The sequence below is a fragment of the Equus caballus genome, chromosome 21 (genome assembly GCF_041296265.1).
Source record: "Equus caballus isolate H_3958 breed thoroughbred chromosome 21, TB-T2T, whole genome shotgun sequence".
Taxonomy (NCBI): domain Eukaryota; kingdom Metazoa; phylum Chordata; class Mammalia; order Perissodactyla; family Equidae; genus Equus; species Equus caballus.
Window position 1 is genome coordinate 16170842 of NC_091704.1, and position 13789 is coordinate 16184630.

General features: G+C 54.6%; 1 protein-coding gene across 40 annotated transcripts in view; it reads right to left on the bottom strand.

The window, feature by feature from the left end:
• The window catches only part of EPS15L1 (epidermal growth factor receptor pathway substrate 15 like 1), a 93363-nt gene that overhangs the window by 44996 nt on the left and 34578 nt on the right, over positions 1-13789 (bottom strand). For all 40 annotated transcript variants that reach the window (XR_011430294.1, XR_011430293.1, XR_011430291.1 and 37 more), the window contains exons 10-13: positions 10864-11021; positions 8336-8492; positions 7990-8075; positions 5023-5095 (exon numbers count right to left, since the gene is read on the bottom strand). Coding sequence is in view for 36 of the 40 variants with exons in the window: in XM_070246110.1 (XP_070102211.1) it covers positions 5023-5095; positions 7990-8075; positions 8336-8492; positions 10864-11021 (474 nt within the window). In the remaining 4 variants the exon portion in view is untranslated. The remainder of the gene's footprint in view (positions 1-5022; positions 5096-7989; positions 8076-8335; positions 8493-10863; positions 11022-13789) is intronic.

Consider the following 13789-nt stretch of genomic DNA (forward strand, 5'->3'; position numbering starts at 1 on the left):
GGGCAACAGGGCCAGCAGGGCAGCAGGGATGGGACCTGGGCCTGGGCGAGGTGGTGGCTGTGGGAATCAAAGGAGGGATGGACTTGAGGGGACCCCTGGGAGTAAGGGAGGGTGGCATGGTGAGGTCGATCCCCAGGGCTGGCATGGGCTTGGGGACCGGTGACATCTCAAGAGAAAACTCTCTCCCTGCTTTGAGGCCAAAAATGTCACAGCTTTCTCCTCCCTCAACAGCTAAAATGCACCTCTGAGTTATTCTGGGGGGCTGGGTTCTCTGCTCCCCAGTCTCTTCTGCCTTTAACTCGAGGAGTGGATCTTGAGGCTGCCAAGTTTGGGGAAGAAAACACAGACTCTGTGAAAGGGGGCTGGTGGTAGGGAGTCCAGGACATGGGTTTGCCTCATCTGAGGGAAGGACGAGTGATGGGGGAGGGGGCACAAAGGACGGAGGAGGGTGAGGCCTAGGGGGGTAGCCTGGGACAGCGCGTGGCAAACAGCCTGGCACATCAAGAAATCTGGGCCTCACTCTGTAACGGAGAAGACAACATCAAAGGCCTCTGCAGGGAACAAGACTCGCCAGCTAGCGGTCAGGAAGGCACAGGGTCAGAGCAGGGGAGGTATCCAAGCAAAGAGAAGACCGAAGTAACCAAACCTACAGACTCATCACAATCCCACCAGAATCCGAGCTGGCTTCTGTGCAGAAACTGACAAGCCAATCCCAAAATTCACAATGAAATGCAAGGGATCCAGAATAGACAAAACAATCCTGAAAAAAGAACCAAGTTGGAGGACTCACACTCGCTGATTTCAAAACTTACTATAAAGCTACAGTCATCAAGACAGTGTGGTGCTGGCACAGGGAGAGCCATACAGACCAACGGGATGGAACTGAGAGTCCAAAAGTAAACCCACACATCCAGGGCTGATTGATTTTTGACAATGGTGCCAAGACCATTAAATGGGAACAGAACAGTCTCTTCAATAGATGGTCCTGGAACAACTGGATCTCCACAGGCAAAAGAATGGAGCTGAACCCCTACCTCACACCATATGCAAAATTAACTCAAAATGGATGATCACAGACCTAAAGTAAGAGCTAAAACTATAAAACTCTTAAAACAAAATGTGGGGTAAATCTTTCCGACCTTGGATTTAGCAATGGGTTCTTAGATAGACACCGAAAGCAAGAGCAAAAAATAAGAATAAACTGGACTTCCCCAAAATTTAAAACTTTTGCGCTTCAGAGGACACCATCAAGAAAGTAAAAAGAGGGGCCGGCCTGGTGGCACAGCAGTTAAATGCACACATTCCACTTTGGCGGCCCAGGGTTCGCCGGTTCAGATCCCGGGTGCAGACATAGCACTGCTTGGCATGACATGCTGTGGTAGGCGTCCCACATATAAAGTAGAGGAAGATGGGCATGGATGTTAGCTCAGGGGCAGTCTTCCTCACCGAAAAGAGGAGGATTGGCAGCAGTTAGCACAGGGTTAATCTTCCTCAAAAAAAAAAAAAAAAGAAAAAGAAAGTGAAAAGACAACCCACAGATGGGACACAATATTTGCAAACCACTTATCTGATAAAGGACTTGTATCTAGAAAATATAAAGAACTCTTACAACTCAGCTATAAAAAGACAACCCAATTAAAAAATGGGCAAAGAATCTGAATTGACTTTTCTCCAAAGAAGATACACAAATAACCAATAAGCACATGAAAAGATGCTCAACATCATTAGGGAAAGCAAGAGGAACAATGAGATACCACTCAACCTTCACTAGCAAGACTATAAGAAGTGGGAAATAACAAGCGCTGGCGAGGATGCAGAGAAACTGGAACCCTTATGCATTGGTGGTGGCAACCTAAAATGGGGCAGCCCCTTTGGAAAACAGTCTGGCGGTTTCCCAAAAGGTTAAAGAGAGAGTTATCATATGACACAGCAATTTTACTCTCAGGCATATACCCAAGAGAAGTGAAGTCATCAGTCCACACAAAAACTTGCACATTAATGTTCATAGCGGCGTTATTCACAACAGCCAAAAACTGGAAAAACCCAAATATCCATCAACTGATGAATGGATGAATAAAATGTGGTCCAGCCAGACAAGAAGTATTATTCAGCCATAAAAAGGACTGAAACCCTGACACATGCTGCAACATGGATGAACCCTGAAAACATCACACTGAGTAAAAAGCCAGACACAAAAGGCCACATGCTGTGTGATTCCATTCATACACAATGTCCAGAACAGGTAAATCCATGGAGACAGGGAGCAGATTAGCAGTTGCCGGAGGCTGGGGAGGGGCTTGGGGAGCAACTGCTGACGAGGACAGGGTTTCTTTTTGGGTGACAGAAATGTTCTATAACTGATCGTGGTGATGGTTGGACAACGATGTTCACAAAATAAAAACCACTGGATTATACACTTTAAATAGGCAAATTATACAGGTTGTGAATTATATCTCAGGAAAGCTGCTGTTATAAAAATAACACAAAACAAAAAATCAGGCAAAGATGCCGCAGGCCCTCACCAGGAGGTTGGGATAGAAAGAGAGACGAGAGATTCCCAGGCAGAATGGGGAAGGGGGACCATGTGGACAGGAGGACTGTGGCGGCTGAGGCTTCCGCTGCTTAAAACTCAACATCAACTGACCTGAGGACCAAGGCCTCCTACTCCACGCTGGGCCCTGACCGCAGCCTCTGTTAGCGGGCACGGGGTGTGAGCTCCTGGCCTGACCCACCTGGGAAAAGGCAGCAGGAACCAAAGTCAAATCTGGTTTTCATAGGGGAACTTTAAAAAACAAAGCGTTCTGTCCCTGACCAAGGAGCTGCCACCATACCCTGCAGCAGAGCCCTGTCCTGGCCTGTTTACCAATGAGGCCCCCACGGAACAGAGGCTGGCCTGGCTGGCGCTGGGGCCCCTCCCAGCTCTGGGGGGATGTTCAGGTGCACACAGACCCCAGCATCTCCAAGGCTGTGGGTGTGCACTGTCAGAGCCCACCAGCCAGGGCTCCGGGTGGCCTTGCCAAGCCTGACGCAGACCAGAGAAGGCAGCACCTCTGACATTAGAGCAAGTCTCTGCAAAGACCGACGGCTTCCTCAGAACCACCTGGGGGCAGGGCCCAGAGACCAGGGACTGGTTTCCCTGGTAGTTAAAGGACACCGCAGCACCCAGAGCCTTGGGGCCAGGATGTAATCCGAAGCTTGTCCAGGGCGACCCAGACACAACGGGAAGGAGAACCGCCCAGGCAGTCATGTGCCGAGGCTGAGGCTGAGGAAGGCGAGGCCGGCTGCACCTCCCCAAAGGACTGAAAGGCCGGAGGGGAAGTGACGCAGTCACGAGGCTCAGTGTCTGAGGGCTCAGTTCTTGGACACAGGTGGGAATGAAAGGGCTGAGGTGAGAATAAAATGGCAGGATGAACATACAAACCTTCAGAAAAATACAGTCGCTTTACCTGTAAGCTGGTCTTATAACTGAAGGAGCTCATTCGAGCAAAAAGCACTTAATATCATGGGGCAGGCCAGTCCCTGCCTTCTGATCCAGAACATTCCAGGAGACCATATAAGGACCAATCCTCACTGCCAACACGCAGAGATGAGAAACCAGGAAAGAAGGGTGTGGACACAGCACAGTGTGAAGTGATGAGAGTCCTGAAGAGGGGTGGGTACACCCACCCCACCTTGCCTACAGACCACAACTACCAGAGAGGACATTCCAGACTGCGTGGCGGGCAGACATCACGTGCCATCTACTACGTGTCTCACGGAGTCCTCTAGCCCCTTGTGTGTGTGGGGTGGGGAGGGCAGCCTACCCAGCACCCCATGAGCCCAACTGAGTTGGGCGCAGCTTCTCCTGGCCTGCTTGGGTCCACAGCCCAGGAGGTGGCCCAGAAAGAACCAGCCACTCACGCAGCACACACTTCAGCCAGACATAGCTCTTGGCCCTGCACAGAGTAGCCCATGCACTGATCCTTGTTGCCACCCCAGCTGGGGAGATGGAAGCTGGGAGCTGAGCCACCCATCCAGGTCACCGAGGGAGGACTGGAGTCCTGACTCTTTGGCTGTGCTCCTCTTTCCCCCTCCCAGGCTTGGGAGCACTCACAGCCCCCAACAGAGACCACCAGTCCCAGATCAGTCTCACTCTGAGAGTCCCCAGACAACTGGAGTCCCCTCACGGTGACAATGCCTTCTCCATCAATTCAAACCTGAGACAGCACGGGAACCTATGTCTCTTCAAGGGCTTGGCGCCCAGGCGCTGACTGCTTTGCTCCCGGCACAGCCTCCCCTCTCCTCAGATGACGGAGAACAGCAGGGGCGGTGCCCTTGTGAGCACTGAGCACAGGCCAGAACCTCTGTTCCAGCCCCACAACCCAAGAAAGTAGAACAGCCATTACGAACATCACACAATGCCCGAAGATGTTAAAGTAACTGCCCAAGGTCACACAGCTGCTAAGGAGAGCTGGGTTTGAGTCCAGGCACTCGGACCACCACAGTCTCTGCCAGCCACTAGGAGACACTCCATGTAGGACTGCCCTGAGAATAGGTTAGAGGCCACTGTCTGAAACTCAAAAACTCAGGCTGAGTGACAGAAGCCAGACACCAAAGGCCTTTGCTGTAAGACTCCACCCATACGAAACATTCAGAACAGGTAAATCCACAGAGACAGAAAGCAGATTAGTGAAGGCCAGGGGCTGGGGGAGAGAGGACAGGGTTTCCTTTCGGGGTAATGGAAATGTTCTAGAACTAGATAGAGGTGACAACTAAGCAACATAATAAATAGGCTAAAAATCACTGAGTTGTACACTTTAAAATAGTGAATTTTACAGTACGTGAATTATCTATCTTAATCAAAAGAAAGAAGCGCCTGACTACAGCTATAGCAAATTTACAAACTTTACTTGGAAGCCCCACAAGCTCAAGTTTCCAACAAGCGCAGAGCCACCTCCCCTTTGCCCCGTCCACACCACTGACAGGGCTCCCTGCGCTGTATCTGACACAAGGGCCACGTGACCAAACGCAGAGCGTGCTTACCTGGACCTCGCTGGTCTTCTGTCTGATGGCCTCTTCCTTTTCTCTAATGTCTTGCTCCAGTGAGTATTTCTCCCTGAGAGTTTAAAAAGATTTCACAAAACACAGGTAGAGTGAGTCGACCATCACTGTGGTGTGTCTTCCCCACCGCATCTTCTCAAGACCCAGCTCCATCCATTCCACAAAGACCCACCTCGGCTGACCCCTCCCAGTGGGGCTGGAAGTGTAGGAATGACCCCCAGTGACCTTCATCCCACGTAATCCCCTCCCCTTCGAGTGTGAGTGGAAACTGCAAACGATGAGGCGTCCCTCCCAGCATGGCCACGCAGCCCTTTAAAGCAGAGCGTTTTCAAAAAGGAAGTCAGAGTGATGCTCAGGGTGGGAGGACTCAGCAAGCCCCTCCTGACAGTGAAGATGGAGGGGCCTCTCCAAGCAGAACGTACCCTGGCCACACCGGGCATGGAGAGGAGACCCCAGACCCACAGCCACAAGGAAGCGAATTCGGATTCTCCCCTGGCTCACACGATACCTTGACCTCGGCCCTGTGAGACCCTGAGTAGGGAGCCCAGTCGAGCCTACCTAGGCTTCTGGTCTACAGAGCTGTGCACTAACAATTTGCATTGTTCTAAGCCACTACGTTTTTGGTGATTTGTTACACGGCAAGAAAAAACTAATAGTCTCCAAGTCCTATATGCACTGGCTCACTGACGGGCAAGTGTCTCCAGCTCTGAAGCACCAGGGACATGCCACGAGAGACCCTGCCTTCACGGAGCTCACAGGCCAGTGAGGGCAAGAGAAGACAAGTCAGTGCACGAATGAATGTAACGTAAGGGGCACAACAGAAACCCCATGGGACAAGGAAAGGGGGTGGGGGACCATCTCACAGAGGATGGCCAGCGTAGGGTGGCTCTCTGAGGAAGCGACCTGCGAATGCAAACCTGGTAGAAAAAGGCTCTAGTCAAGAGGAAGGAAAAGCTTGGCTGGGGGAGCCACATTGAGAGCTTTGGAGGGATGCAAACCGGGGTGGGGAGTCCCAAGGCCTGGCAGCAAGAAGCGGCAGTGAGGGTCTCTGGCTCCTGCAGCTGCCCCCTTGCAGGAGGCTGCGGCTGGCGCGGCGCACACCGGGCACTTGAGCAGGGGGGCCCTGCCCGTCTCCTCAGCAGCACACAGCTCCCCAGGCAGCAACCAGCTTTGCTCTCCTCCTTATGGGCCAGATGTTTGTGTCCTCCCGCTTTTCATATGCTGAAACCCTAACCCTCAATGTGATGGTATCAGAAGTGGGGCCTTTGAAGGTGATTAGGTTGTGAGGGTTGAGCTCCCATTAAAGAGATCAGTGTTATTATAAAAGTGACCTCAGAGAGCTGCCTGGCCGCTTCCGCCATGTGAGGACACAGCAACTAGATGGCCATTTGTGAATCAGGAAGTGGACCCCACCAGACACCAGATCTGCCATGCCTCCATCTGGACTTCCAGCCTCCAGGGCTGTGAGAAGTAAACGTCTGTTGTGTGCGCCCCCCAGGCTGTAATGGTTTGTTACAGCAGCCTGAAGGCAAGAAGACACTCCTCTTGTGCCTAAAGGAGCTGCCTCAGTGGCAGGAACCTCCGTGGCCAACACGCCCTGCCTCCCCTATGGGGAACCCAGCACTTGCACAATGACAAGGTCTTCTTTGGGACATTCAGGTAAACATAAAACTGTGAGCATCTGAATATTCATTTCCACAGCCTAAGAATGACCTAACAACACAACGTCCTCTTCAGAACAACCCCTCGTGCCAGGACCTAGGAGCCGGGGAGAGGCATGTTTCCCCACGCCCCCATGGGGGCCCCTGCAGGCCCGGCTGCTGCAACTCGGCACACACCTGCCTCTTTGCCTTCACCAGGAAACACTCCCTGAGCTGCCGGAGCCCACACAGCTGCAAAGAGGCAGCTCTGGCCTGACTCAGACACCACAGTCCCTTCCAAAACCCTGACCCTCGCATTACAGCGTGCCCTCCCTCCCCAATCTGCGGTCCTAATTAACGGCCGCCCAGGCTCTAGGACACCGGCCCACCGTCCTCACGGATCCTCTCAGCCTTGCCAGGCTGCACATGCTGATCTCTGGTTTGGAAATATGGCCCCTGTGAGCTGGCGACAGAACAGGAGCCAGCCTCTGGGCTGAGCATGAAGCAGGGAGTCCAGCTTCAGCAGGCGGCCGAGGCTGAGGCTTCGTGACCAGTCACCCACCTAACTGTCCCCCTCCAACGTCTGACCTGCCTTAGCTTCTCAGGGCTCTGCTCCACCAGGGGCGTAAACCACACCTGAGGGGCCTCCAGCTGAGAGCGTGATCCAGCCCACGTGCGCATTTTCATTTTGGTCAGGTAAGCACTCCCTTTCCCATGGAGGGCAAAGCACCTTTAAGTCCTACTCGGTGCCACTCAAAGCACAGAGTGTGCCCTTACCCAGAATTAACTGGAAAGAGCACGCTGCTCTGAAGAGGATCACAGGGCTATACAAGTGGATATACTTCTTTATGCTGGACTCCAAGAGTGCAGACAGCCCATCCAAAGCCTCATTTCCAGATGGAGAAACCAAAGCAGAGGTGTAGGGAGTGGAGCTGGAGACGTGGCCACGAGGCCTCTCTCTCACAGTTTAGCTGTTGGTGCTAAGCCACTAACTTGCCATCTGAGACTTGGTCACTTTACGGGTCGAGGGATGACAAGGCCTTCCTGAGTCGAGAGGGTGGCTGAGGCTGCCTAGCAACACCCTGCCTGAGACCCCCCAGCCCAGACTGCCTCCGACTGAGACCGTCATTATTGGAGCTTGTGGAGTCAGTTCACAACTTGGGAATTTGCGTCCCTCCCTTTCTGCTGAACAAACTTGTCATGGTCAACTTTCCAAGTGTTTCATAAGACCCTGACACTTCCGACCACAATCCGGGACAGGGTTCGGGGGAGACTCGGAATCTGCGGGGACGGAGCCACTCCAGCATACCGCTGTAACTGGGCGATCTCTTGACTGATGTCATCAAGTTCCTTCACACCAGTGAACTCCCCCGATCCAAGGGAACTTGAACCGTCCTGGAATCAAATTCAGACACAGAATTACCGACGAGCAAGCTGACCTCCCCGCACAGCAAGAACTAGTAGGTCTTAGCATGAGGGGTAAAGCCATCTCCCTTCAGCCCCCATCCTGGGGACTACCAGGCAGCCCAGTCAGACGCCTGGGGCCCCTGGTGAAGGTTGGGTCACCCACGCGCCCCCTGCTCACAGGCCGCTGGCGCCACCTGGTGGTGGGCCGGGGGAAGGGCACAAACACGACAGGCTCCCCAGCTACTCACTGGAACCGGAGTGCCTCTCTCGGAGGGCGGGAGCATGTCCGGCGAGAGGACCTGAGGAGGGTCGATGCCTTTACTGACCTTCTGCTGAATGAAATACATAGCTAAGGCGAACTGGTCTTTGCTTAACTTCCCCGTTTGCCTCGTATCGGCCAGGGCCCTGAGAGAAACGTGGGGATGCTAATTACACATCACAGGCATCCGATTCAGCCTGCGCCACGCATACAAGTCGCGAAACCCAGGCTTTTAAAAACTAGATGATGACGACGACAATAAAAACAAGAGGTCACAGCAGCAACTCCTCTTCTATTGAACACCCCACCGCTGGGGAGAAGTCCCTGCACCCCAGCCAAGCATCCTGCCCCAAGGCTGGTCAAGGAGGGGCTGTGACGGCAGGAGAGAGCTCCTGGCTTGGTTGGAGAGCCACCAAGCCCAACCTGCGGCGCCGAGGAGCCTGTCCCTTGGGAAGACCTCATTAGCAGCTAGGAGAAATACACCCGGGTCTTCACGGAGCGCGTGGACTGCGATGGTCCAGTACACAAAAGCCATTCCTGCGGAAACGGAAGCTCGGGCTGAGTACGCACGCTGGGCTCCTGCACCTGAGCCACTGGTTTTCCATGGGGACGACAAGAGCAGCATTGTGGGTTATCTCCAGGAGGGCTCGGGGCCTGGAAGGCCAGGCACGACAGCGCTACACAGCACAATCCCTCGCTGCTCAAGTGTCCCTGCCCGAGTGGCCTGGCGTCCGGGCAGACAGGAAAGGGAGGGTGCCTCACGCGGTAAGAACAAGGCCTCCAGGTCTGTGACCCACGCCCGCCCTTCGCTCCCTCGGCCCACTCCGCATGCACGTTCGCATCCGGCTGCACGTGCACTTCCCGCGGGCGCCTCGAAGCCCTTTCCTAAGGCGGAGCAGAGGAGAGCAGAACGTTCAGCGGACTTGGGCCCAGGGGGTGGGGCGATCCCGCCGAACGGTGATGATAGAGGCTCGGTGAGAAGCGGACTTGTTCTTGTCCTGGTTCGAGGGCAGGCTGTGACAATTTCACAGCGAGACCATTTCTCCTCCATCTGCCTGCGAGGGCCAGTCCTGCTTCGCTCGGCTCGGAAGGAGCGTGGGCTCCGAGGCCACGTGCCGGGAGCTCTGTCTGCAGCCGTCTGTGGCAGCCACCACGCTGCCAAGCAAGGCACCGGGCGCTCGTGTTCTCCCCGTGATCCCTCTCGGCACGCTCTCTCCACCTCAGCGATGTCCCCTCCCCTGGCCACTGGCAGACCATCGAGCCCATGGTCTTACTTCTGAGAGGTTACTGCTGAGCTCAGGCATCTGTCCCTTCCCTTTGCTCTTGCATGCAATGCCTCTGCGCTCCTTCTTTCAGTCCAAACATGTTCGTGATCTCATGCCATTACACCACTTACAGGCTGAGGTCTGTTAGAAATTACTTTCCCCGCACTGTCCCTTTATGTTATCTGGGGATGTGTCACCACCCTTGAATTCTGTGCACGTCCATTTCAGGGTGATAAAGGGGGCACTATGCTTTATCAGTTTTTAAAAGGGGGCACTAGATGTGAGGGGCCTGCACCAGGTTCTGGTGACTGGCTCTGGGTGTCGTGAGCTCCTTCAGAAGAAACGGCCCATTTTCTCGGGTGGAGGCCTCACCTCACAATGTGGACCTCTATCAACTATTGCTAAGGACGGTCATTTCCCCAAGTCACTCAGTAATGTGCTAAATGTCACAGCTCTACTTGGAGGGATCCATCTCTCCAGAATTATGTGGAAATTCTCTCCCTATAACCCCAAGTGAAGCCCTCTAAGGCTGGGGTTCTGGGGAGAAAGCTAGAAAGTGACTTCACCACTAGCCAGTTATAAACAGAGCCGCCCCGGCACTGTGAAGACTGCTCTGCCCAGCCCTGGAAGAAAGTGGGGCTGGCTCCTCCACTGGGCCCTGAGGTGTAGACCAGAGTGTTGCCAACAGCTCGCCCTCCCCCGGGAGCCAAGTCGTGGACCTGCAGAGGGCAGAGTCCCTAGAAGAGGCTGCCACAGCCCCGACTGCCCGGGCAGCCCTGCTGGAGCCCTCGGGATCCTTTCTGCACGCTCTCCCCAGAGGGGGCAGGGCCCAGCGCCTGCACCCCGACTGGCTGTGGGGAAGGCTGCTTTTCCCACTAGAACCAGCATAACCACCAGCAAGAACTGGTCCCCAGCTGTTAAAGCAGATCGCCCCAGAGGTCTCCAGAGGGATGAAACAGGAGACCCCTGCAGGAGGAGAGTGAACTGGCATGCATGGAATACAGGCTGCGGCCTTTATACTCATGCCTCGCTCGCCCCATCGGCCCGGCGAGAATAAAGGACCAGGCGGGCACGGAGGCCTATGCAGGGCTGCAGAGGCCCCCTGACTGCCCAGGCCCCCACCGCCCCCTCCAGTCCTTCACACAGCACAAGCCTCATTTCCACAGGGCTCCTCTGAGCCACCCACAACCCTCACTTCCATATAGCGTGGGCCCAAATGCTGAGGAGCAGATGTCCACCCATCTATCCTTACCATATGTGTGCTAGAAGGTTCTGGGTGAGGCCCGAGTGCATGAAGATCTCCTTCACCTCCTGGCCACTCACGTAGCCGTCCAGATCCAGGTCGGTCTTCAGGAATATCTCATCAAATCGCATCTTGTCTGCCACAGGCACCACCCAGGTCACTGTCGGCTGAAAGGGTTTTTAAAAGTTAATCCTCAAGCTTTTCATCACCTACAGATAGCCTCTATTAAAGTGCTTTCAGGCACGTTTTAGAAGAAAACCCTCCTCACAACTCCATGAGCCAAGAGAGCAGACAGGATCCGAGTTCTTTAATTGGGGAAACTGAGGCTGAGAGAAGTTAATGCCAAGGCGGTCATTCTCACCCAGTGGCTAGTCTGTGCCTTCCTCCACCCCATCACAGCACCCCAATCTCCCTGTGTGAAGAGGGAGGTAAAGATCCAGCAGGTCCATCCTCCAGAACCCTTCCATCCCCGCCACCTGGGGCATGAAGGGAAGCCAGTGATCTCTTTCCTGGAGGGGTTTCAAGTGGCCAGGCAAGACCCTGCTGACCACTCATCTCGGAAGGACCGCCTCCTGAGAACCAGCCAGGCACCCACGCCAGCCAGCCTTCCAGGTCCTTCATCTTCTGTCTGCAAACACTTCTCCACAGCTGCCAGCAGTGTTCTCGACGCCTGCAGCTCCAGGATGCTGTACTCCATTTTTCTTTGTCCCTGGCCCCACTCCGTGACACAGCAGCCCCCCTGGAAGGTGTTGGCGCGCACACAGCACTGACAGGCAGTGAATGAGACTGACGTGAAGAAGGCTTCTGCACTTCAGGTAGGCACTCAGGGCCCCTCGTGCTGATGGGGAGCCCAGGCCTTGACGAGCACGCCCACCACCTGCAAGTGCCGGGCCGCACCACTCACAAGGGCGCTGCTCCGGCAGATGGAGCTGAGAGCCCAGCGCAGCGCGACTCCGGCAGCGGCTCATGTGGCCTCGCACCACTTGCTCAAGTTTACTTAAGAAAGACAAATGCCCTCAGGGGTCCACCAGGACATGTGCACCTCCTAATGCAGAGGCGCCAAGGTCCTCGTGATTGCTAATTCTGGATGCGTTACCTCTGACCTTCGGCACCCTCACCACACCAAGTTTCACAGCATCTCTGTTCCTTATTTGACAAATTTTTCCTCATCTGCTTTTTCTGAACAAGTCTCCCTTGTTATCCAAGTCCAGCAGGATCCTGAGGCGAGCACCAGGAATCCAGAAAGCAAGTTTGGGAAGCCAGGGACACCACATTACCCAGATCGTGCCAGTTCTGGGGTTTGGGACAGGGAGTAGAATGATTGAGCACAGCAAGGAATTTATCACAAAATTTACCAAAATCTGTGGACCAAATTCAAACAGCAGGGGCTCAGGCAGCAAGCGTTCAGACTGAGAGAGATCTGTATTTTACTTGTCGCATTATGTGAACTCTGTAGGGGAGATGGAGAGGCAGCCATAAAGGAATCTAATGCAGAAGAGGCTTGCTGTCTTTACGTCAAGTGGCTGGAGCAAGCTGAACCTCAGATGCCAAGAGTCCCACAGAAGTAGTAGTCCTGGGTCAGGCAGGCTAAGCTGAGGGGGAGATGGGTTTCTGTGTCCCACTGGTCCCAGGAAATTACGACTCTGGGACAAGAGTCCTAACATTCCCTGCATGAATGAACTCACTGCCTGATTTTGGGGTCTCAGGGTATGTTGGCAGCAAGATCCCATCACCTACGTGGCTACAAATCCAACATGGGCCAGCCTTCTCCTTGGAGCTGGGTCTCCTGGCAAGGGCTGGCTTTAAGGCTCGCTCAGCAGCCACAGGCCCCTAGTGAATGGGAACAGACCCATGACTGGAAGGGGCTCCAGCCCACCTGGCGGGGAGGGCAGGACCAGGGCCCCAGGCAGGGAGTCACTGGCCTGGAGACGAGGGAAGTTGGGGAGGGGAGAGCATGGGGACTGTGAGTCCTCAGAAATGCCTGTTCTCATATCTGTAACTCCACCAGCTGCCCCATCCCTGGGGAAGGGGAGGCACACTCCTCCACTCCCCGACTCTGACAGTGGCCGGGGTAAAATGGGTCCAGTCAGGAGTGCTCCCAGGGTCGGGGGAGAGCCAGCAGATCACCAAAAAGGGGTTAGGAGGCTAGTCAACCTTCGGCACTCAGCAACTTCCACCCCACGTGCTCCCCCGTCGGTAAAACAGCACCACTAACCCGACCTACGGGGCTTAAGAACTCTGGGCAAGAATGTCGCAGACTCAAGGTGCTGGGTTGTCTCAGAAAACGAAGACAGCTCATACCGCTCTAAGTGACGGGCCTCAGCCCCCTCTCTGACCCCACTGCACTGCCCCTGGCTCAGTCTGCCTTGGCCTTTTTTCTGTTTCTAGAACACACCGAGGCTCCCACCTCAGAGCCTTGGCATGGGCTACTGCTCTGATGGCTTCTGTCATTCAGGCGTCAGCTCAGAAGGCCCTCCAGCCAGTGCTGTCTGCAGAAGCACGCCCCGTCCGCACGCCCACACGTCCAGGCCAGGCCCTGCACTGCTTTCTCGTGGCTGTCTGACCTTCCCCTGTTTATTGATGTGCTCATCATCTGTCTCCCTACAACAGGCAGGGCCTGCCTCAGGTCACCGCAGAGCCCCAGGAGGCGCTGAGCATGGCTGGTGAAGATGCCCGGGCTGGGCCATCCAGACACCAGCTTCTGAACACACAGCCACGTAAAACTCAACCGGAGCCTAGCTCCTGGTGGCCGTGCCTCTCCTCCTGGTGGGGCAGTGACGGGAGCTTAGAGGCCCTGTGACCAAGCCGCCTTGACCCTCTCTGATCTCTTTTTTTTTTTTTTTTTACTCTACGGTGCGATGCCTTGTTCTACAAGCTCCTTAAGAATGAGCCTCCTGAGTCGAATGCTTAACATTACCAATATGTCATGAGCAAG